Below are 25,848 nucleotides of genomic sequence, written 5' to 3' on the forward strand. Positions count from 1 at the left end.
TTTATAAGGGCGTCACGTACACGTCAGGCACAATGGGCGAACAGTGTATGAATACACTTTGTATGCTGTAGAAACTAATTAGACTCTCATTTATGAAAAGGCCTCGAATTCTGCTGGAAATCAAAAAGTGCTTTGTTGATATTTGAGAAGTGTGTAAGCCTCAGTCTGGGTGTTTTGCTTGCAGATGTATTTCATTTTGGGGATAAAATGGTGAAATGAAAGGACAAAGGATATATAACCATAACATACAGTACAAGCTATCCATTTTTAGGCTTAATTACTGAAAGGTATAGACCCTTCTCAGACCGAGTTTTGTATAATGAGGCTGGATCCTCAAAGCTATGTCAAATTTGATTTTAACTGTGTGTGCAAAGAAAAAGAAAAAAAAAAGGCCAGTGAAGTGAAGTGACATACTGCCAAGTATGGTGACCCATACTCGGAATTCGTGCTCTGCATTTAACCCATCCATCGTGCACACACACAGCAGTGAACACACACACACCGTGAACACACACCCGGAGCAGTGGGCAGCCATGCTGCGGCGCCCGGGGAGCAGTTGGGGGTTCGGTGCCTTGCTCAAGGGCACCTCAGTCGTGGTATTGAGGGTGGAGAGAGCGCTGGACATTCACTCCCCCCACCTACAATCCCTGCCGGCCCGAGACTCGAACCCGCAACCTTTGGATTACGAGTCCAACTCTCTAACCATTAGGCCACGACTTCCCCCACGAAGAAATTGCTCACAAATGAAAATGTCTCTTGAGATGAAGTTTGGACAAAATGACCTGATAACATCTTAACATTGTGCGATAAAGCTTATTGAGCTGGAGGATATAAAGGAAAGTGGGATGCAATCTGTTCTTTGTTTAACTAGATGGGACTGTCTCAGAGGCATATATTGCTCTATATCAGTGCGATATAAAAAGCTGAGACCAGCAGTCATAAAACATAATTCGGAACTGGTGGCAGACATTGGCAAATCTAAAATCGATCATGAACAATTCTGCACATCCTATCAGGCAATTCCAGTGATTTGACTGAAAACAGGAATATTAATGACAAGAAAATGTATTCATAATGTTTAACTAATAGGGTTATTATTCTATATTAAAGTTAACTCACATGCTAAGCTTAAAAAAATGTATCTTATTCCAGCTTAATATGCAGAGAGAGAAAGTGTTTCTATATTGTGATACTGTGGTATTTTCATAACATTCCTTAGTTTGTTTGAATATTCTGACCTGCCTGACAACAGCAGCAGCTCAACCAATAGAGTGAATTTGGGGCAGGGTTATTTGTTTGAATGACCAATTAATTAGTGGGGAAATGTTTAGGAAGTGTTTCGAAATGTTTTTCTTTTTGAAAAAAATGTAAATCATAAATGTAAATTAGAAAGAAACACAATTATTAGAAAATGTGCCTCTAACTAGATTTTTGCAAAAAAAAAAAAAAAAAAAAAAATTCCATTCAGTTTACTGCAGTGGAAATAAATGCTAATGTAAAACATCAATGACTTTTTTATTTGTTTGTTTGTTTTCACACAAATTAATAATTTAATAATTTCAATTAACAAGGGTTGCTTTTGAGTGGTTCCTTGCATATTACAATCTTATGTATAGTGCGTGATTTGTATACTACTAAATTTTGTTGTCCGCATCACATAACCAGCTCCATATGTATGGCTTTTCTGATATAGTAAACTTGCTCGTTAGCGCACCTGGTACAGCATTGCACTTGTAATGTGTACCAGATGGTATGAGCCATGATTAAAGCGCTCAAATACTTGAAGACACAAGCTAAAATTACACGGTTGCTTCAGCAAATGTGTTTTTATTTCTTGTTTATTTTTGTTAACACAGTTGGTTAGGGTTTAGTGTATTTGGTACGGGATTTTCAAACACAAAAGATCATTAACCTTTTAGTCCCACTCACCAGACATGTCATTTCCAAATTGCAGCAATACGTACCAAAACCAATAATAAACCATTGCCAGATTCATGTTCATCTGTTTTGGATAAAACTGAGCCATTCACTGGATTTTAAATTGCAAAAGGTACCATGGTGGATGTCCTCAACACACTGAGAAAACAAATGTGGAAAGCAGTAAAAATTGAAGTGGCTTTATTGATCAGGAAACAAGCACAGCATTAGCATATCTGGACCTCACAGCAGTCTACAAAGGGAGGTGACCCTTACATCAAAGCAGTGATGAGATGACGTAGAGCTCTGCTAATTCCAGAGGTGATCAAATCACAATGGTTTATCAAAGTCATGTGACACAGCAAAAGCATCATTGAAAGTCTCTGTGAAGTGCTACTCTTTTTCATAGTTCATTTCTTTGCATCTGAAGCTTACATTTGTCATTCAAATGGTCTCTCCCTGATACCAAATCCCCTCCCCACCCAACCATAGCTAAAAATCTGATACAGAAACGTATTGTACATGTAGGCTACACACACACACACACACACACACACACACACACACACACACACACACACTTAACAATCACACTTCTGTCACAACATTATCCTTTTTGACATAGTATCAGCGCTGTTTTTGAGGAGCATATGGTGGATGCTTTCTTCTCAGGTACATTGAGATTCAAATTAATTGATTCTTTGTTTTTTTTGTTAAAAGGTTGTAAGACTAAATGTAAACTGACACCATTCAGAGAATTCGCACAGTTTTTTTGCTTCTGTTCCCACTGAATATGAGAGCACATTTTTGAAAATCACTTCAAAGCAAAAATTACAATGTACCATTTGACAACAATGACAAACCTGCCTTTTGACTTAATAGCCCCCTTAAAATATGTTTTTTTTCTCCCTCAAAAAAGCAGCATACTTCAAAAATATACTGTTTATATATTTATATATTCCAGATGTTTGAACAAAATCTTGGAACATTCACACCATTCACATCTGGCAAAATAGAGCTGATTATTACATCACTGGATCCTTAATCTCATAAATCTTTTAGTACTATAAAGTTTTGAATCATCTTTTAATGAAAAAAGTTTGCCTGTTGATGTTTTAATGTTTTCACAGATAGATCCCCACTGATACAACATAACTTTAATGTGTTTCCATTTCCCATTAGTGCCATATTTACACAAAGAATGTTCATATTTATCATTTGCTTTGCAATGGTATGCATGTAACAAGCCTAGGACACAATATATATATATATCTTTTTAGTTTTGAACTTTTACATTTATATATATATATATATATATATATATATATATATATATATCGATGTCTGTCTTGTTCATAACGTCAGTTTTTGGAATGGTGATAAAAGAGTCATATGTCTCTAGTGCATTTACTGAACCTGTGAATCGGGGTGAGCACATTTTTAGAAACATTCCGAACATCAAAACTCGGCATCGACTTTCTCCACACAGCGACTAGAAAATAATGAGGAGGAAAAACAAAGAGTAAGGCCACATCATAAATTGCACACAATGATTCACATGACGATGAATGTCCCAAAATGCTAGCCGTCCTCGGCAGGGTGTAGAACTCCATTTAACCGGAGGCCGATTATGACGTGATTAATAATGGTTAGTGGTATGAGCACCTCCAGGTCTTCCTCAGTCATGCAGTTCTTGTCACTCCTACTGCTTTCTCTAAAGTCTCATCATCGTTCAATTAAAGACAACACATAATAATTAACAGCGGTACTTTTGGAAAGAAAAACATTCATATTCACAGACAAAATTATACATGTGTGGGCAGCCCATTGACATTGTAAACCCACAAGAAAGCCGTTTGTAAAGATCTACTTCTCCTGTTGATCCACTGGTACATTTTCATCAACTTCATCTCAACGTTCTTTTCTTTTTCAAATCCGTCAAACTAAATACAGAATGTGACTAAGAGAGCTGTCGCCCGTGACATCCACCGTGTCGACAGGGTACAGATTTAAACTTCAAACACTTCACGTTTAAAAGAACCACGGGAAAGTAATTACTCCTGTTCGATTGGTGGACAAAAGAAGAAAAAAAGACGGAACCGAAAAGGAATAATCACAATGAGAAAGCTAAAGCAGCTGTCAAAGAAGAGCGCGGCAAATCCAATAAATGGGCAGTGGGCCGGGATGGAGAATGAATCTCAGAGATGGTGTAATCCAGTGCCAGACAACGGGTAATTCAGGCCTGATGGGTGCTGCGAGACGCCATTTATGGGTGGTGTGGGCGGCAGGAAGTAGTACAGTAGACTGAAAAGCTCTGTGCCTGGGTCTTTAGTTGCAGGTCCACCAATCAGGCACCAGACTTTGGACTCAAGCGGCTAAATACGCAATTTCTGTATCTTGGCCTTTCGCTCATTCGGTATGCAATGTTCTGTTTCGGCCATGGCATGGATGCAGCAGTCTTTTCGATATGTGTCTCTGTGTTCTTTCTGTTTGGTGTTTGTCTGAAAGAAAGAAAGCTGCAGTAGAGGAGAGAGGCGTGAGTTTGGTCTGAAGATGATCATGAGGGGGTTTCCATCAGCCTTGTCCTCACTGTGCTGGATTGTGAAGCTCAGGTAGGTCTACATAGCAAGGTTTCCAAGAGCAAACAACAGACCGAGCATCAGAACATCAGATAGGGCTGGACTTGAATTTCTGGGGTCCTCTACTCTTGTGTTAGGTGGACTGCCAGGAACCTGTCAGAAAAAACAAACAAACAAAATAATATGATATGGAACACCAGACATTGCGCAAACAGGTGAATATCATGAAAATAAGCCCAGGTCATGCTTTACAAAAACAAAAATACAATAAAAAATTATCCATGTGTATGTGTATTGTAATTTTAAAATTTGTAATGTAATTTTAATGTAACACATTATTGTATTGCATTAATTGAATGAGTTCTTGGGATAATAATAATAATAATAATAATGTACATTATAATATTAAATGTAAATGTATTTTATTTGTACGTTTTTTACTGACATTATTTTCATATTCATACAGTAGTTGACAAATGGTGCCATAATGGTTCTGAATATCTTGCATTACAGTAATATAAATTATTATTATTGTTATCATTATTATTGGTCATGAAAATAATGTCACGATGCAAACATATTTAATTTGTTTTTATTTTGTAACTGACATTATTTTTATGAAACTACATATAGTAGTATATAGTCGACAAATACTACCATAATATTTCTCAATATTTTCAAAGGTGCTTGTCATTTTGTACTCATTACAATTACATGACTATAATATTTTCTTATATTACAGAAATAAAAATTATTATTATTATTATTAATCTTGAAAATAATGTCAAAATTCAAGATGAAAATATAAATGCAAAAGTTCTTACATATTTCTCAGTTTTGGTGTAGAATACAACCTGGAAATATTCTGGACAGGGCTTGTGAGGTTCACCTAAACCCTCTCAAGCTGTTGCAGTACAAGCTGAGCAAGTAACCATACAAGGGATATGTGTGATTACAACACATTTACAATAAAGCCGTGCAGTGGTGCTTTGTCTCTGGACGCAATATTCATTAAGCCTTTTCCCCTCATGCACAAGCAGGAGATGCTTACAGATAATGCTTGAACTCACTGGCTTGGAAAGTTTCATCTTTGCACTTCTTACCTCACTTTCGCAGATGTAGTCTTTTGATGGATAGCAATCAAGTCCCTGTAAGGAAATAAGGTTATCCTTCAGATATGGAATTAAGTATAATACGATGGTGTCTTGTTTGAGAGTTCTACAGTATCTCTCTGTAATGCATGTCTATCTTATCTATCATCTGACAATGAGTCTTATGTGAAGTGCTATCACTGATATCTCTTTCTTTTATAGATATTTTGGGGTCAGAACCTCCAGAATATAGCGGCGCAGTTCAATAATATAAGCAGTCTGAGAGAAGAATTTCTAGACAGGAAGAAGTTTTAAGAGATTCCAAAGTATAATTTCAAAACATTTGTATTAGCCTCCAAAATGTGCATATTAACACATGCAAATGCATTGCAATCCTCTACATGTGTGAGAATGTTAGTTTCTGCTCTGATGGGGCTCTTCCACAGATCTGTAAAGGGTAATAAAGGGACTGATGAGGCTCTTGCAGCAGCATGATTTATCTGAACTACAGGAATATCAATCAGAAAATGTCATTGTCACTTTTTAAGCTTGCACTCAAAGAGATGTCATTTTGAGCAGAGTTGAAAAAAAAAAATCAGAGGGAATCAGATTTTTGTTATTAAGATTGTTTTAATGTCAAACTGGTATATTGCAATTTTTGTGAAGGAGAATTTATAATAAATTATAGAACAACCATACAAGTAGTCCGTATGATGAATGGTAAGTAAATAATGAATGTTTAAATTTTTACTTTACCCATAATGCACTGGGTTCGATCCAACTCTTTGTGAGCGATCATACAATAATGCAAAAATACTGTTTGTACATTTCAGTGTTTTACTTTCAGGTATTAATGAGCATATATTTATTTTATTATTTTCATTATAACTTTCCTTTTGACTTAATTTTTTTTTGCTACAGATTTTTTCCCCTCACCATGTGAAAAAAAAAATATTGAAAAAGCCCTGGAGCTGTCAAAAGATTGTATTTCTGCATTTTTATTATATATATATATATATATATATATATATATATATATATATATATATATATATACTGTATATATAAAAGAATATAAAAAAACTCAATGAATACACATTGTTAATTTATATACACTATGACATTGTAACAATACAAAGCTAGTTGAAAATCTGTGCTTTTAAACTTTGCCATTTACCCTTTAAAAAACAGAAAAAAATGGCATCTGCTTTTCACTAAGACCCAGAAATTTTACCATTTATATCTCCTGAAACTTATTATAAATTATAATAACTTATAAAAATTGTGGTAAATAAACCACCAATAGTATTATACAGACTGACATCCACATAGCTTGTCCGTACATATTGTCCCATTCTGAACATCTTGTTTTAAGCCACCGCTTTTAGCCATCTTCTTTTAATTGGCTGAATTTTCACAAGGCCTCATACTAATGAAGGTCTTTACAAGGAGGTGCAAATCATTCCATTCATACGGACTCATAACCATACATCCATTCCTGCATCACACGCTGTAAAATTCTGTTCCCCCAAATAAGGTCACCAAAGCTTGTTTGTCAAGACGTGGCTGCGGCATTGTTTATGACAAAGATGGGTGGGATTGAACTAGTGCACTCGCACAGACGAAAACTCGCCCTAATCCAATAAATCTGTTTTCAATTATGTTAGAATAAAGACTGAGACCTTTCAGCCGGGCCTGGAGTACATCCGCGTGGCCAGGTTGGCATTTGCAATAAGACCACTGAGGCTTAGAGGAGATGTAATCATTTCCAGACACCTTCAAGATAGGACAGAAGTAGCACGTGGACAATGCCAACTCCTGGTGTCAGCGCTGAATTGTTTCTAAAGATATCAAGAACACCTCTCAGCATTTTATAATTAAAATCACATTCTTGCAGCAACATCCTGCATCTGTTTGCCTCTCACAAAGCTGCTGGTTTAATCAGGTGCTGTAGTCTAGAAAACCCAAAGGCCACATGACACATACAATGGCCAGGAGGCAGAGACTGTATCCCATTGGGATTTAGTGCCTCAATTTGTGTGCTGCTCCCTTAGTCAGCCTTCTCTCCACACAATGCTATTTACCCGAGACTCAATCGATCTTAATCTCTCCTCCTCTGATTAAAAGGTAAAGCATGAAGGACTATTAGAATTGTTTTGAAGTAAGTGCATTATATGAGCTGCTAAAATGTGTGGGGGATTTCACTGCAAACCCTTGTGTCTTATTTATGAACAAACTAGTTTAAGAAAGCACAAAATGTTGCAAGATCATTGCAATTAAATAATTTATAAAATGTATTTCCCATGCAGTCATACATGGCTCCTTCTATGTAAATTAGCCACATTGTGCCATATTCTTAAAAAATTCTGTGCTATTTATTAATTTAATTTGTATATTCTTCAAATGGTGATCGTATGATGGAGTTTTAATCACATGTATTTACAGACGTTTGGTATAGTTGAGTGCACATTTTCATTTTAAAGAACCGATTCGAGTGGAGATCTAATGCATTCACTCAAAACGCTGATTCCTTTGTGTCATCATTCAAAATGTTCACTGAAAGCATGTAGTCTATTAAAATATTTTAATAAAATATATGTAGACAAATATTTGTATTGCTGTATATTTTGCTGTATTTAATATTGTTAGATTGCTTCATGTTAGCTATCTTCCTTGATTTAATTTGTGAACTGTGGAAAATTATACATTTAAATTAGTTATTTCATTTTTTACATTTATTTTATATTATTTTATATTAACATTCTAATCTGGTGCAAACCATTTATTTTATTATTATTATTATTTAACTTTTTATGTCATTTTAGTTTAGTTTATTTGTAATTTAAAGGGGACCTATTATACAAAAATCACTTTTATAAGGTGCTTGAACACAGTTGTGTGGCCGCAGTGTGTGAAAACGTCTCAGGTTACGTATGTAACCCTGGTTCCCTGAAGGGAACGAGACGCTGCGTCGAAAACGCTAGGGGAACGCCTTCAGCGTGACCGCGCTCTGAACCACGTGTGTAATCTGTCCAATTGAAGGGCGAGACGTCATAGGCGGGTGATGTCACTGTCCGGGAAGCATAAAAGCAAGTTACATACGTAACCTGAGACGTTCCCTTCCAGGAACTCGAGCTGCATCGAAAACGCTAGGGGAACGAGATGCCCACGCCACCAGACTTCCAAGTCCCTGCCCTGTGTGTATCCCTCAGGAGCACGACAAGGGCAAGAGAACGGAAGAGCCTGGGGTGGCCTGCATGTCTAGGCCATAAAATCTTACGAAAGTGAGGGGCGTGGACCATCCCGCAGTGTTGCAGATGTCCTGCATAGGAACGCCTGCCAGGAAGGCCTTGGAGGCCGCCATACTTCGAGTGGAGTGAGCCTTGACCCCAGAGGCGGGGGGAGACCAGAGGACTCGTAAGCGACAGCGACATCCACGATCCACCGACTAAGGGTCTGTTTAGAGGCAGGCAGACCCCGCTTGGGAGGACCGAAGCACACCAGCAGTTGGTCCGTCCTTCTCCACAGGGCAGCTCTGTGGACGTATGCGTCCAGTGTCCGCACTGGACACATACAATTAAGCTTCCACTGGTCGGGCTCCCCAAAGGGAGGAGGACTGAAGGCTTGCAACATGACAGGCCGTGGTATAGAAGAGGGGACCTTAGGAAGAGGGGTTGAGTGAGCACAGTTATAGAGCGATGCCCCGAGTGGAACAGACGTTCGCGAGCTATCTGTCCCCTCGTGCGGCGTCGTCTCTAAAGGCTCCGTCCTTGCCTACCAAGCCACTGCGTACGACATCAGCGCTGGTACGCGGCTGCGGGTCAGGCTGGTGCGTGTCTGCACACCATGGCGGTGTTACATGCATACCAAGCCGACCTGCTTAAAGAGCTAGATGAGGGAGAGGAGCTCAGGCCTTGTCTTGCAAATCGGACAGGGTCAACCATAAATGTCTCTCCACAGCCACCAGTGCTGCCATAGACCTACCAATGGCACGGGCGGTCTCTTTGGTGGCGCGGAGGGACAAATCAGTGGTCTTACGGAGCTCAGAAAAATCTTCAGGCCTGAGTTTCTTCAGTTTCATCAGTTTCTTCCGCCCCGAAGTGTAGCGGAGCTGAGAAGCTCGCCACCCCTGCGGGGATCTCTAGAGCTCCTGGTTTGGCTGTCTCCTGCCGGTCCTCTGCTTCAGGGCACCGAGCCAGCAGCTCTGAGTACATCAGAGGCCAGTCTCGAGAGACTGGTTCCCTTAGTAGACCATCTGGCAGCGTGGAAACTACTGCCAAATGTGTCTCAGTGGGTCCTTTGTACTGTAGAGAAAGGCTATTGTAATCAGTTCGGCGCTCCACCGCTGCCTTTCAACGGGGTGATTCCCACGTTCGTTGGCCCGCGAACAGGCTCTGATCATGGAACAGGAAGTAGACACTCTCTTGAGGAAGGAGGCCATCGAGGTGGTCCCTCCTCACAAAAGAGAGTCCGGGTTCTACAGCCAGTACTTCATCGTTCCAAAGAAGGATGGAGGGTTCCGTCCCATTTTAGATCTGCATCAGTTGAACTGCTCAGTCATGCGACTGAAGTTCAGGATGCTTACACTCAAACAGGTTGTGTCTCAAATCAAGTCCGAGGACTGGTTTGTCACGATAGATCTAAAAGATGCATACTTCCACGTCTCCATCCTTCCCACTCACAGGAAGTTCCTGAGGTTTGCTTTTGGTGGCAAAGCTTACCAATATCGGGTCCTTCCTTTCGGCCTTGCACTCTCACCCCGCACTTTTACGAAGTGTGTGGATGCTGCTCTGTCTCCCTTGAGACTCCAGGGCATCCGCATACTCAATTATATCAACGATTGGTTGATCCTAGCTCAATCAGAGCAAGTGGCGATTCAACATCGAGATGTCGTTCTCGCGCACATGAAAATGCTGGGGTTGGGACTGAACGCCAAGAAAAGTGTGCTGTCTCCAGCTCAGAGAACCACTTATCTAGGCGTGGTGTGGGATTCGACCACGATGCAGGCACGTTTGTCTCCTGCTCGGATCGAGTCAATCCTCATTTCAGTCAAGAGAGTGAAATAAACTGAAACTGTCAAGCAGTTTCAGAAACTGCTGGGGCTGATGGCAGCTGCATCCAACGTGATACCTTTTGGCCTGCTGTACATGAGACCCCTGCAGTGGTGGCTCAAGACAAAGGGGTTCTCCCCGAGGGGAAACCCGCTCCGCATGATCAAGGTCACGCTGCGTTGCCTACGTGCCTTAGACATGTGGAGACAACCTTGGTTCTTGTCTCAGAGCCCGGTGTTGGGTGCTCCTTGTCGCCGCGTAATGCTAGCGACTGACACATCCCTCACCGGTTGGGGAGCGATCATGAGTGGCCACCCTGCCCGCGGTCTGTGGAGTGGTCGCCATCTCACTTGGCACATCAATTGTCTGGAAATGCTGGCCGTGTTTCGAGCACTCAAACACTTTCTCCCAGACCTAAGAGATCACCATGTGTTGGTGTGCACCGACAACACAGCGGTAGTCTCTTACATCAACCACCAGGGAGGTCTGCGTTCGCTCCCCTTGTACAAGCTGGCACACCAGATCCGTGTGTGGTCCCAGGGCAGACTTCGCTCACTTATTTCTCTCCTCGACGGCTCTCCATGGGAGATTCCTGTCAGGAGAAATCTCCTCTCACAGGCAGGGGGCACTATCGTCCACCCTCGCCCAGAGCTGTGGAAGCTGTGGGTGTGGCCTCTGAGGGGGTGCAACTCATAGCTTCCGGTCTCTCAACCGAGGTTGCTGAGACCATCCTCCAGTCCAGAGCTCCCTCTACGAGGAAACTGTATGCCCTGAAGTGGAAACTTTTCACTTCGTGGTGCGGAGACCGCCACCTTGACCCAGTTAACTGCCTGATTGGTACAGTGAGGCGGGGATGAAGAGACGGGCCGAGAAAGGTTTATCCCACGATCTCGACACCTCGGTGTGGAGATCGGGGAAAAACGGCAGGCTCCGATGTGGAGGTGGCGGCCTGACACGCAGAAATCTCTCATCGAGTTTACTTCTCTGCGGTTCGACCGGAGTCTCGGCGGGCTAGCTGATATTTATTTTGGCTACCGCTCGAGTAATCACCTTGACTAGCTCCTCATATTTGGGCAACTGAGTGTGCGAAGCCTCATCGACGCTCTCCACATCAACCTCCTCAGAGGAAGAGAGGAGAAGCGTCGAGCCGCCTCCCTGGAGGGAAGAAACCACGGAGCGGGCTTCCGATGCCGGGGAGCGGCCGTCTCAGCTGTTCGTCCAGAGACACGTCACGTCACAGCTGAGCGCCCAGAGTCTCGTTACGTGTCAGAGTTCGATCCAGTGTCGGCTCCAGCCCTGGAATTTGCTCCAGTGTCGGCTCCAGCCCCGGAGTTCGCTCCAGGGCAGGCTCCAGCCCCTGACCAGAGTACAGTGCAGGCTCCAGCCCCTGACAAGAGTCAAGTAAGCGCTGCAGTTCCCCGAGTTTAGCCCACGGAGGACTCCTATTCCCCAGTTAAGCCCAAGGATAGCTCCTGATCCCCAGTTAAGCCCAGGGAGGGCTCCTGATCCCCAGTTTAGCCCCCGGAGGGCTCCTGTTTCCAAGTTTAGCCCACGGAGGGCTCCTGATCCCCAGTTAAGCCCAAGGAGGACTCTTGATCCCCAGTTTAGCCCCCGGAGGGTTCCTGTTTCCGAGTTTAGCCCACGGAGGGCTCCTGATCCCCAGTTAAGCTCAAGGAGGACTCCTGATCCCCAGTTAAGCCCAGGGAGGTCTCCTAACTCCCAGTTAACCTCAGAGAGGCCCAGGGAGGGCTCCTGCTCCTATGCCGGGATTTACCCCAAGTATTTTTTTTGGGGGGGGGCTCTGGTCGTAGAAGCCGGGATGGGGACTGGGGCTGTGGCCTCGGAGGCGGATCCGCGATGGCCTCTGGGTTCCCTGTTCCGCCATGGCGCCCCGAGTCCCCTGATCTGCCATAGCTCTCTGTACTGTCTGCTCTGCCATGGCCATATTATGCATGGCCCCCTGAGCTCCCTGAGCTCCCTGTTCCGTCCTGGAGGCATCCCGTGTCTACTCCCAACCCCCCGGGAGGGGGTAATGTCAGGGTTTTGGACATGTTTTACCTTCTTTTACCCCTGTCTTTGCTCCTGGTTTTTTTATATACTCTTTTTCCTGTTCTTGTTTAGTTTGATTGCTGTATGATTCCTCGGTCCGTTAATATGATTCCTGGCACCTGTATTTGTTAATTATCCTGTGTATTTTAGTTCCTGTCTGTTTCTTGGTTCTCTGTCGGGTCTACTTTATCACTAGTTATGTTTGTGAGTTTGGAACATCTTCTATGTTGGATTAGTCCCTGCGTTTTGTCATTAAAGACTATGTGAAGCTATTTCATGCCACCTGTGTTCTCCCTGCTTCTATATAACATGACAACTGGCGTACTGTGCTAATACTGCGAGTTTAGCACAGATGTGTTTTTGCACCATTGCCTGATTTTCATAATGATTTTTATATTTCCTTTAGTGAATCGGGTGCTAAAACTACCCATGCAAATAAACAACACTATCAGTAGGTGTGATTCAATTTTAGTAAATTTACCTGATTTTGTTTATATCTTCCTGTTCATGCCCATAACTGCAAATGCACTATTCACTTAATAGTGAGTTCAAGTGAAGGAAAAACTACTAAAGTTACCAATATCTAATTATTTATCAGTGTTCGTGTATAGTACATCTCTTTATTTTGTTTTATGTCATTTCACCTGATCTATGAATGTAGTGATTGTGTTGAATTAGCATTAGCTCATGCAGTGAACTTTCAGCGTCTCCTGTGTAAACATACATAATTAGATGCAGGCTTAGGCAAAAGCCATAACTGCCAGAACTGCAGCTGGCAAAGGGAGCGAGCAAAAGAGAGAGAGAGAGAGAGAGAGAGAGAGAGAGAGAGCGAGAGATGGAGGAAGGGACCGAAATTGTGTGTTGACAGGCGGGGATGTTGGTGGGGGGTGGGGGTGAGAGAAACAGAGGACAGTGACTAAAAGCCAATTAATTAGCGAGAGCGGTGATGTGTGTCAGCTGCCTTTTGACATCAGCCCAGATCTCTGTTCACAGCTCTGCTAATGCCCTCCTCTCTCCCCTTCGCTTCTCAACATCTCCCTCCATTTCTCTTCCACTCATTCACATCTCAGCTCTTTGCTTTAGAACTCTCATACTTGTCCATGTTGTTTACACAGAAACGCACAGAAAGACACTGCTGTGTAGCTTTGCACCGCTGGACAACCCTGATCAAACAAATTAACACACAAATACTCACAAAAATCTCGCAAAATCATTCTTTCTGGTACACAGCCAAACCATGCTTCGTATCAACCTTATTTTTATTGTAAGACTGGGCATGGGCATTTCTAACTTGAATGTGTTAATTATAATTAATTATTTGTCAAAATGAGATGTAATTTTGAATTGAGACGTAGTTATTAGGATTTATTGTTCACAATATAATTATTGTTTTTGTTTGTTTTGGTTAGGCTACCTGCGTTTTATGTTTCTGACATGAATGTGTGACAGGGCGTAATAACAAATTCCCTCAAAGATAAGAAGTTCCCAGGTGCACTTGAAGGCAGCATCATTTTGTAGTTCTTTCTTGTCAATTTGACAGCATTAAAACAAATTCTTTGTCATAGTATCTCTTATTATTTCTATCTATGTTGTGTAGATTAATTTATAAATCATTTACAAGTGATTAGATGATGAACTACTAATTTACAAAAACATGACTATACATTCACAAATGATTAAGTAATATGCTAATAGTTCACAAATCTGTCGTAAGTTATCTTAAAAAAAAAAATGCATATCATGAAATAATCAAACAGATCCTTTGTAATCATCATACCTCAAGGCTGTTGAATGCTCCATTCTGATTGGTTGACGAACATTCTAAGATGTGCTTTTGTGGTTACACTTTCTTTCAATAGTCCACGTTAGACAAATAATGTATACATAGTTCACTATTCAACTGCTCCAGGTACGTCAACGTGCCTGTCATCTTGGAACGGTCTACGTATCGTTACTCACAGTAATAATTAATGACATTTCCAAAATGCCACACTATGCGCAGTCACTGGTTTTAAAACCGTAGAGATTTAAATTCCCGAAGGAATGGGTAAAACATTTTGCAGGTGCGAGTGTGTTGGTTTGTGTTTTATATGTATTAACTTCTTGCATTGACAACTTCGTCTTGTTGTATTGTGGTAGTTTAGCAAAATAATCTGCTGATGCCTATTGCAGATATAGATATTCATACATGCATAATTACGGTTGCAGGTGAATAGTCAACTTGCTTTTGAGTGTTCACGGCCCGGCTTTGACTGTTCCAGTATGGCTTGCATATAGAGGCCTATAGAAACAGCCACTAATGAGGGACCTATGTATATATGTCTATGACTTTTGTAATTTTGATTCTATCATGTCAACTAACTCTTATTAGAATTAGTTTGGTTATGGTTAGGGCTAAAGAATAAGTTAATGTGCACTTGTTAAGTTATAGGCATCAAAAGAAATCTCTGTCGACCTCATTACAGTTCCATATCAATTTGCCAAATTATTTCAGTTACAAATACACTGATCAAGCAAATTATTATCACTAACAATATGATAAAAATTACGGTTTCTTTGTTTTTCCAATGAAATTGCATTTTATTATCTATTGATTTAATTTATTTTTTGCAGCAGGAACAGTGTGAATAACTAGATATCTGATAATTCATACCAATGGAGCACTCGAAACGATTTATAGCTTTGGGTGAATAGAATCGTTGCCTCAGTTGTGCCCATGAGCAAGTCTTGTCACATCTACATGAAGATTCTGTGAAGGAACATCCTTGCTGCCTCAGGCACACTTTAAGTGCTATTGGACCTGCTAGATTGAGCAAAGCACCCCCTTTGAATTTCACCTCCAAAAATTACTGTGATGCCGAACCCTGCCTGGAATTAAAACACGGTAAACAGAGCGAGACTTTGCTCATTTTCTCCCTACCTGTCAGAATGAGAAAAATGGCCCATGGCAAACTATTTGTCTTTTATTTGAGTGGGACCAGAAGAAAAATATGAGCTTCAGCAATGGGGTGAATCTGTGATGCACATCTGACACGTTTCTGAATTGCTAGAGAATAGGGAAGTTTGACAATGTTTCCCCTCAGGCAGTCTCTAATTATAAACTTCCTGCTTGGGTAATGCACTAATTGTCATTTTTACAATAAATTAAGCATTGCTCTACTGGCTCAGCACGTACAGATACGCACACACACACACGCAAACACATGCAGTGTAAATAGTGACATGCAGTTTTGTGGCTCCACTGGGAAATTGTGAGGATACATTTTTCTGTCTGGTCTATTTGTGCTGTTTTCAGGGGTACATTCAATCATTGTACATTTTCAACTTTAATATGTTAATTATGAGCCCGTCAACATATTCTGCACTCAGGTGAAAAACTCTGCAAAGCAGTGTGTGTGTGTGCGCGCACAATTAACCAAACAAAGGTACAAATGTCAACTAATTTATTTCTTGTTGTTTGTTTATTCTACAGCTGTTCATAGCTTGACTATTGTCAACTAGTTCAATCAAATGTTAATTAAATGCAAAGTGGCAGTAGGCATACAATATTTATATGTGTAAATATGTTGCCATTTTTTTCACTTCAATATGTATGACTAAAATAAATGAGTAAAGTATGTAACTGATGCTCTGTAAATGCAGCTTTGTTAGTGGTGAGATCTAAATATTTACAACGCAACATGTTCAGTATTTTAATTCATTCACACAGCTGCTTCTTTTACTTTCTGCATCAGTGACTAAGACACCTCCATTTCGTTCTAAGCTTATCCTTGTTGAAAACTTTATATATATATATATATATATATATATATATATATATATATATATTTAATATATATATATATAATTTAAAATAGAGCATATTGTAATATTTTCAACACTCACTTGCATGTTAATTGCAATTAAATGAAAATGTATCATCGTTTACATTTATTTTAAGTGCAGTAGCTGAACATTAGATTGGTACAGATATATAATTAATTTACTACTACTTGGCTGCATAAAATCTGACTTACGTTCAAATTCGCACAGGACGATATGATGCAGGGCTCCTCCCCAGGTTCCATTGTTGTTTTAGGGATGTTGGCAGTGGGCTCAAGGTCAGGTTTCACTGAACCTGTAGTAGGCTGAGGATCAGACTTGGGTAACGACCCATAGCCGAAGGCCTGGATAGCATTTCCTGTGGGAAAAGAAAAGGAAAAACAAAATGATTCAAAGCACATTTTCATAAGAGAATGTTTCCGCAGGAAGTCAGAAAGTCAGAGAGACTTTAACTCGCCAGATCCCTTGAGGAGAAAAGTAACGTCATCTTCTCCAAGTTTGTTAGGTATGAGGCATAGCTAACTTTATTTGGGGGTTCAGCAGTTCAGCTAATTGCTAATTCTGCAACGCTTGCCGATTTTAAATCAGTTAATTGCTAGACAAACAAAACAAGACTCACATCCACTCACCACACACACACAGACAAAAACACACACACAGGCTATCTTAAAATTACAGATCAATCAGCATCTGACTTGAAGCAGTATAGCCTATCAAAGTAGGCTACCGCAAGAGCGATTCGCGAGCAGACGCATGTTACGGTCATCGTAGTTTCTCCAGCGCGGCTGGCTGCACGACCTCCGATGATGACAGCTAATTCACCATTTACCAGACTCACTCACTGTATTTCATCCCATGCTTTAATAGGGTTACAACAGGGGTGCCTGCACTTTTTTGTGTGGGGATCTACTTTTCAAATGAAAAGAATCTTGCAGAGATCTACTAAGTGAAAAATAAATAAATAATAAAATACATAAAAAAACAAATAAAAAAGCTTGTTGGGATGTAACTTTATATTGCATTCACTTAATTTTTTATTTAAATTTTTTTTAATAAAATAATGTTCAATTCTAAGGACCCACGTCTAACTGTGCCTGCGTTTACAAAGCAGTGGTTCTCAACCTTTTTTCTATTCACTATTTTTTCTATTCTCTCCAACTCTTTCTATTCACTAAAACCCTTTGTATTTGTTATTCATTTTCAATTACATGTATTTTAAATAAAACTAATTCAAAATATATTAAAATATTCCGTTCTTTTTTGCAAATATACTTTGCTAAAATGTCACTGCAGATATTCTATACAACTTAAAAGTATGTAAAGCTCAATTATACAGTCATTTTAAAATATAAGCATGAGTCAACAAGCCATACCAAACAATACCGCAGGGAGATTCCAAAGGACTGCATATAAAATACGGTCCATATGGGTCTATTCAGAATCATTAAACACACCAAAATACAAACGAAAAATGAAACCATTCTGAACTTGACACCACAGTTCCTCTGTCAGAACGCTGATACCCATATGTACATAAACACCACTGATCCTCGCAAACTTCTCCAAAACACGCGAGCATCCATTATAAAACACTCGCTGCATTCAACTACGTGGATATACTGAGCTGTATTCAAGTAGAAATCTGTTATAGTGATCAGTGCACAGAGAGCGCACATACATGGTTCGTTTGCGCATCATTATAATGGACACAACGCATGCCTAATCCTGTATGGGACAACCTCATCCAGATACGTGAGGGGGACGAGTGGAAGACTACCTTCGTGACACCCACCGGCCATTACGAATACCTGGTGATGCCGTATGGCCTTGTCAGCGCCCCCTCCGTATTCCAGGACTTCATGCACGAGGTGCTCCGGGAGTATCTCCACAGGTTTGTCCTAGTCTACATCGATGATATCCTCATTTACTCCCGGAGTTTGGCCGAACATCGCCACCACATTGCGTAGGTCCTACAGCAACTCAGGAGATTTCATCTGTTCCTCAAAGCCGAGAAATGCTCATTCCACCAACCCTCTGTACATTTCCTGGGCTACATCATCGATAGCGGTGGCATCCGAATGGACGAGAGAAAGGTGGAGGCTATCCGAACCTGGCCGGTACCCTCCACTGTTAAAGAGCTCCAGAGATTCCTAGGCTTTGCCAACTTTTATAGAAGATTCATCCAGGATTACAGCACCATTACCAGTCCCCTAACTAACCTGCTCAGAAATAGGCCCAAGTCTCTGTCCTGGACTCCAGCTGCCACGGAGGCCTTCGAGAAACTGAAAGAAGCCTTCACCCACGCTCCTATCCTCGTGCATCCTGACCCTCATAAACCCTTCATTGTGGAGGTTGACGCCTCCACTTCAGGAGTAGGAGCCATGCTTTCTCACCAGCAGGGGAATCCGATCAAACTCCATCCATTTGCCTTCTTTTCCAAGAAGTTCAGCCCGGCGGAAAGGAACTATGACATCGACAATCGGAAACTCTTGGCAATCAAGCTCGCCCTCAAGGAATGGAGGCATTGGTTGGAGGGTGTTCAGCATCCTTTCACTGTCCTGTCAGATCATAAAAATCTACAATACCTGAAGAAGGCCAAACGACTCAACCCCCGTCAGGCACGTTGGGCCCTCTTCTTCACCCGTTTCAACTTTTCAATCTCGTACCATCCTGGATCAAAGCATACCAAAGCAGATGCCCTGTCCCGAATTCCCGAAACCATCATCCCAGAGAAAATCTTCACCTGCCCCATCCAGTGGATCCCTGAACCAGCCACTCCTGCCAATGCCTCCACCGCCACTCCGCCAGGCTGTCCTCCGGGTAAACAATACATTCCCAGATTACAACGCACTTCCATCATCCACTCCGCTCACGAATCTCTGGGCTCTGGCCACCCAGGGACCAACAGTACCCTCTCGCTGTTGAAAAATCAATACTGGTGGCCCCACATGGCTAGGGACGTGAGACGGTTCGTCCAGGGATGCGCAGATTGTGCCATGACCAAGAGCCCTCGCCACTTGCCAGCAGGCAAACTCCTCCTGCTGCCCGTTCCCAATCGTCCATGGTCGAAATCGAGTTGATTTCGTCACTGACCTACCAGCATCGGATGGTAATACTTGTGTCCTTGTAATTGTGGACAGATTCTCCAAGTCCTGTCGACTACTCCCCCTTAAGGGTCTCCCCACGGCCATGGAGACGGCGGAACTCATCTTCAATCATGTATTCAGGTATTTTGGCTTTCCTGAAGACATTGTGTCGGATCGTGGTCCACAATTTGTCTCTCGAGTATAGAAGGGCTTCTTCAAACTCCTAGATGTGCCCGTGAGTCTGTCTTCAGGTTATCATCCCCAGACCAACGGGCAGACGGAGAGGAAGATCCAGGAGATCAGCTGCTTCCTGCTAACCTTCTGCCACAGCCACCAGGACTCCTGGAACCTGTTTATTGGCTGGGCCGAGTACGCCCAGAACTCATTATGTCAGGCTGCTACTGGACTCAGTGCGTGCTCTGCTACCAGCCACCCTTATTCCCCTGGTCAGGGGAACCTTCGGAAGTGCCTGCAGTGGATTACTGGTTCCGGGAGAGCAAGAGGGTCTGGGACAATGCTCACCATCAGCTCCAGCGAGCAGTAAGCAGGCGCAAAATGACAGCAGACCTTTGAAGGTCCGAGGCCCCGCAATACCAACCAGGACAGAAGGTCTGGCTGTCAACAAGGGACATCAAGCTGCGCCTGCCCTGCAAGAAGCTGAGTCCCAGATATGTTGGTCCCTTCACCATCTTAAGGCAAATCAACCCGGTCACCTTCCAGCTGCAATTACCCCCACAGTATCGTATCAATTCCACCTTTCACGTGTCACTCCTTAAACCTTATCACTCTCCTGTCTCTTCCTCCACAGAGCCTGGTCCGAGCGAGGAACCCCCTCTCCCACTAATTCTGGAGGACTGCACGATATATAAGGTGAAGGAGATCTTGGAATCCCGGCGCCGTGGTGGCCACCTGGAGTACTTGGTAGACTGGGAAGGTTACGGCCTTGAGGAGAGGTCATGGGTCCCCAGAGAAGACATCTTGGACCCCACATTAATGGAGGAATTCCATGCGACCCATCCTGACCGTCCGGCCCCTAGGGGAAGGGGTAGGCCACCACGACGTCTGGGTTTTCGGCCCTCTGGAGCTGGCCGTGGAGAGGAGGGTAATGTCACAGATCAACCAGGCTCTCACCCCAGACAATCACAGCGAGCACCCTCACCCGAGTTCTGATTAGACACACCTGCACATCATCTCCACCACATCAAGACTCCCCATAAAACCACACACCTCACCACAGCCACTCCTCCGGTCTCGTTTATCCGAAGTGGACTCCTGCAAGTATATGCTGATATTTACCTGTTACTTAGCTGCCTGTGAACTTACCTCTTGTCCTTCCTCCGAGTGTTGTCGTCCTTGTCCTGGATCCCAGTTTGTCAGTCCCGGAGCTTCAAGACGAAGCGTCGAGGTGTGTGGTTCCCGTTCTTCCACGAGCTCCTGTCGAAGAACACCACGGTTCAGTGAGAATCTCAATCCCAGCATACATCATCTCTGCATCTGAAACTTCTGTTGTTATCTCCTGCCTTCACTCATCTGTATAATAAACCTTACCTTTTATTACATCCCGAGTGTTCTGTCTGCTTCTGTAACAGTATGTTACTGTAATAATCTTTTCCTAGATTACAATCGTCGTCCATCAAAACTTTAGGCTACTGGTATGACATTGGCTTCTTTTTTCCAGCCGAGAGCTGTAGTTTGCGTATCATATGCTCATACAGCAGTTTTGAGTCGCCGTTCATTCTTTATTCACAAAGCGCGATGAGAAATGGTTTGTGGGGCATCCCTTTCCATCCTCTCCCCTCCTTGCTGAACGTGTTCGAATGTGAAAGTGAAATCGGAAAAAATAGTGCGCATACGAAAGCCATTGCACGCTTTCGCGAGTGTCAGCAACTGCACGCGATCACAGATTGCATTCCACCTCCCACTCAACGTGATTTGCCCCCCCCTCTACCCCCCCCCCCCCCCCCATAAATTTAAATGCCCCCCACCCCCGACTGAGGTGCCCTGGCACCACCCCTGCGACTGGCCCTCACTAGCACGCCCACTTTTGGCCCGACAGTAGAAATTGTAGGCTTAATATTAAGAACTGTGCATTGTGCACAAGTGATGCCCTGAATAAAGTTTAAAAATGCATTTATTTCATTCTAAGTATAAATCAAATCTGTTAACATATTTACTGGCATGTTGCTTGAGACTTACTGATATAAAAATTATAATTAATATACTACATTTTTACTAGAGAGTTCACATTAGCGAATTCTGTGGACAAAAATGGTCAATTGTCTCTTTCAAACCAAACAAATTTCTGTTGGTCAACAAGGCAAATAAACTTAACCAACTTGAACCTTTTGCAAAATCTGCATGGCAAAATCTATCGCCCTCACATAAAATTCCCAGCTGCTTGCATTCCTATTGAAATGACTGGATTTCTCCCTCAAAAAATTGTCGAACAAAGGTAAATTATTAACACAGATTAAAAGCCAAAAAAAACAAATTTGTATTTAATGATAAAGAATGAACACGTTAAACTAAATCTAAAATATTTAAATCTAGATGATTAATTAATTAATTAATTAGATTAGCATTTCAAAATAAGCCATACAAGTCTGTTTAAATGACTGGACTGACACATGAAAATCACTATGAAATGCCAAAAACGAAGTCCTGTTGCACCACATGCTAACAAGTCAGGCTGGAAGCCTTATTTAGCCTCAGCCTACATGTTTACTTTCTGCTAGCAAGCATGACATTAGTTACAAAACAATCAGACATTTATGATTCTGGAGGTGGGTAGAGCTTCCACACATGGAATGAATTTTGTAATGGAAAGTAAACACAAAACATGGTAGGTTTCAAACACTGTCACCGTAGGTGCAGCATTCAGGTAAAAATAAACCTATTTCTAAACAACTGCATATTTATATAAGTACCCGCATCCTCAATTACTTATCAAAAAGTATAAATTCTGAATTGAATGCGAATGCTGAAAGCTAAGTGGTGAGTGAAGCTGGAAGGGACATACTTTACAGAAGAAAGACTTTAATAACAAAAGAAGAAAGGCTTACGGAGACAGGTGTTTTCTCTGAAGTCCTGTAGAAATTTCTCACACTCTTCCTCCTGATTCCCGCTTCCTCTGCAGGTACACCAGGGGGAGATGGTGAAGTTTGAGTGACCTGAGTCCATGTAGTTAGGAGTCATGTCTGTGCCTATAGGGAGAACAAATCAAACGAAATAAGTCATTGTAGGTTACTGAATAATATGTATCACAGTAAATTATTAAATGAATATGAGCATCAGCATTACTTTTCAGGGGTAAAATTTAGAATATTTTTGTCTTTTTGTTATTGTCTATTTTGTCTATATTATTATTGATCAATGAATGAGTCAAAAAACAAATATTTGTTCAGTTTAATTATATTTGATGTACTCTTTATATTTACTAAAGATGGTGCACAAAAGTTTGTTAAAATAGTACTTTTTTCATGTTCTGTTGGCATTTTTAATATTATGCAATACATTGCCGTTCAAAAGTCAGTAAAAATTATTTGATTGTTTTTTTTAAAGCAATATCTTATGCACACCAAAGCTGCATTTGTTTAATCAAATGTACTTTAATATTGTGGAGACAATAATATTTTTACAATTTAAAATAACTGATTTCTATTTTAATATATTTTAAAATGCAATTTATTCCAGTGATGCAAAGCTGAATTTTCAGCATAGTTTTTAATCAATGTTCTATCAATGTTGAAAACAGTTGTGCTGCTTAATATTTATTTATTTTTATTATTAATATTATCATCATTTTATTATTATTATTATTATTATTATTGTGGAAACCATGATACATTTATTTCAGAATTCTTTGATGAATGGAATGTTCAAAATAACAGCATTTATTTGAAATAGAAATTATTGGTAACAGGTCTTTACTTTTACTTTTGATCAGTTTAATGCATCATTGATGCATATTAATCTATCAATTGATAAATATTAGATATTGAGGTCAGACAGACAGACAGACAGACAGACAGACAGACAGACAGACAGACAGACAGACAGACAGACAGACAGACAGACAGACAGATAGATAGATAGATAGATAGATAGATAGATAGATAGATAGATAGATAGATAGATAGATAGATAGATAGATAGATAAATTATGATTAACTGCATTTATTTATGTTGTGTATCCCAAACTAAAATAAAACTTTCTTCAGCTCACCGATGAGTCTGGTGTAAGATGCAAGGCAGGCCTGATAGTCATCATTGAGGCAGCTGCTGATGGAGTGAGGGGTCATCTGACAGTTTGTGTGGAAATCAGCCAGTCGTGACCTTGGCACAAAAACACAACAGCAGCATGCCAACATGAAACTAATTTCCATGAAAAACAAAGTGCAGTCAGTCTATAGTTTTGCCTAGGGGTGAAAAATTGGGTAAAGTTTGTGCGTATGTGTTTATGCCTGAAGATGCCAGCTGCAATCCACAAAGGACAGAGTTTGAGTCTGTGCATGTTCAGAGGCATCTTCAGCTTCACACATCACTGCTTTTTCTTCAAGATAAGGCGAAATCATGACCAGTTCTCTCTCTTTTGCTGTCTTTCATTCTTTCTCTTTCATTTTTCCTCTGTCCATTATTTAGTCATCGTTGCTGACCGTGACCACAGCATGTTTGTGGTTCAGAGGCATCTTTGGGATCAGGCAGAAGACAGGACATCCTCTCTGTAGCATGAGACAGTACAAGAGCTTCCACAAATACTTCAACTGTCTTCTTATAGTTTAGCTTTCCAATCTCTCTATGTTTAAGGCAATATATAAACCACTGGCAATTTGTTGTTGCAGAGAATTTTAAACATTGTCAGACAAGTTTACAGATGCCGTTGATGTGCAGTATTTCTGTCCGCCTCCTACAGGAGATCTGGGAGCACTGCTGTGTGGCCCAACAATTGAACAGACACAGCGGACGTTTCTCAACACCCACAGACATCACCGGTCCAACCACACACACAACACATAATCATCTGACCTTTACATTTACAGCTATTTCTTTGCTGTTTGGTTGCTTATCTGAACAGTTTATAACAGAACTCTGCATTAGTAGTCATACTGTATATATTGTTTGTTCCAGTGCACATACATTTCCATACATTTTCCCAGAGACTAACGCATATATTATAACATATAGACAGCCTCTAAAACAGCGATGATGATAGAGATGTCCAAATGTTTATAATGCATTTTAGGTAGCACTTTATTTTACAGTTTCTCATGTGCATACTATGTACTTATTATAGTAATTACAATAACTAGGTAATAACTAGGTACTAACCCTGAGCCTACCCCTAAACCTAACCTTAACCAATACTGAAGATGAGGCTGAGGTTAGTTCCCTGCATGAATTGCACTTGGAACGTCAGCCAACAGCCGCTCGTGGCCAACACAAGACAGCCGCCATCAGCGGCCAACGCAAGTATCCCACCCGCAGTTCCATTTCCTTTATAAGTCCTCAGTTCTGCCCTTGTCTTTGTCCGAGTTTAATGTTTAATAAATGGATTTTCGTGAGTTGATGCTACTTCGTTCTCCTGATCGTTTGTTCCTTTTGTCTACAACCACAATCCGTAATAAGTACTGTATACTATAACTGTGTGCACTATTTTTCAAAAGTGTCACATTGAAAATAAAAATTGCACAAATGATTTATCAGCCTTGCAATTGTGTCATTCATTTTAAGGTATCGCCACAGAAGAATGGTTTCTCAAACAACCCTACTATTAAAATGTGATTACAAAAGTTTGCATGAATCAGAGTATCATTATTGTATTTTATCTCCAGTCTTAAAAACTACTCTTTCAAAAACCACTTGGCAAACGATGTTGTTCGAGTGCCCTTTGTTGCACTCTAAACTTTGAGTCAGACTGAAAGTACAGTTAGAAGTGGGTCTCTGTGGAATGTAGTACTACTAATCACAGATACGGTCCCAATGGCATCCGGTGTGTATTTAACTCATACTCCCTCCCTCCTTTGTAAATGCACCTTTTAATTAGCATACAGCTAAAAACCTTGCTGTGATTTACATGTCTAATTACATCTGTTCGCTGCTGGAATCAAATGGAGAAGTGCAAAAAATATTGATGTACCAGTTGGGTTCCCAACATGATATAAATACTTGAAAGAATAGGGGCTGGAAGTCATAAAACTTCACAAAACTTTCCAAGCTCCTTGTTTTAACTTTTTTTTTTCTACTATTGCACAAT

General features: G+C 41.2%; 1 protein-coding gene across 1 annotated transcript in view; it reads right to left on the reverse strand.

The window, feature by feature from the left end:
• Positions 1 to 2,108: 2,108 nt before the first annotated feature.
• The window catches only part of LOC306849350 (GDNF family receptor alpha-2-like), a 111,750-nt gene continuing 88,010 nt past the window's right edge, over positions 2,109 to 25,848 (reverse strand). The window contains exons 5-9 of the mRNA XM_079384307.1: positions 23,821 to 23,930; positions 22,658 to 22,798; positions 16,704 to 16,867; positions 5,600 to 5,644; positions 2,109 to 4,649 (exon numbers count right to left, since the gene is read on the reverse strand). Of these exons, the coding sequence (XP_079240433.1) occupies positions 4,536 to 4,649; positions 5,600 to 5,644; positions 16,704 to 16,867; positions 22,658 to 22,798; positions 23,821 to 23,930 (574 nt within the window). The 3' untranslated portion in view covers positions 2,109 to 4,535. The remainder of the gene's footprint in view (positions 4,650 to 5,599; positions 5,645 to 16,703; positions 16,868 to 22,657; positions 22,799 to 23,820; positions 23,931 to 25,848) is intronic.

Source organism: Barbus barbus (genome assembly GCF_936440315.1).
Source record: "Barbus barbus genome assembly, chromosome: 29".
Classification (NCBI taxonomy): domain Eukaryota; kingdom Metazoa; phylum Chordata; class Actinopteri; order Cypriniformes; family Cyprinidae; genus Barbus; species Barbus barbus.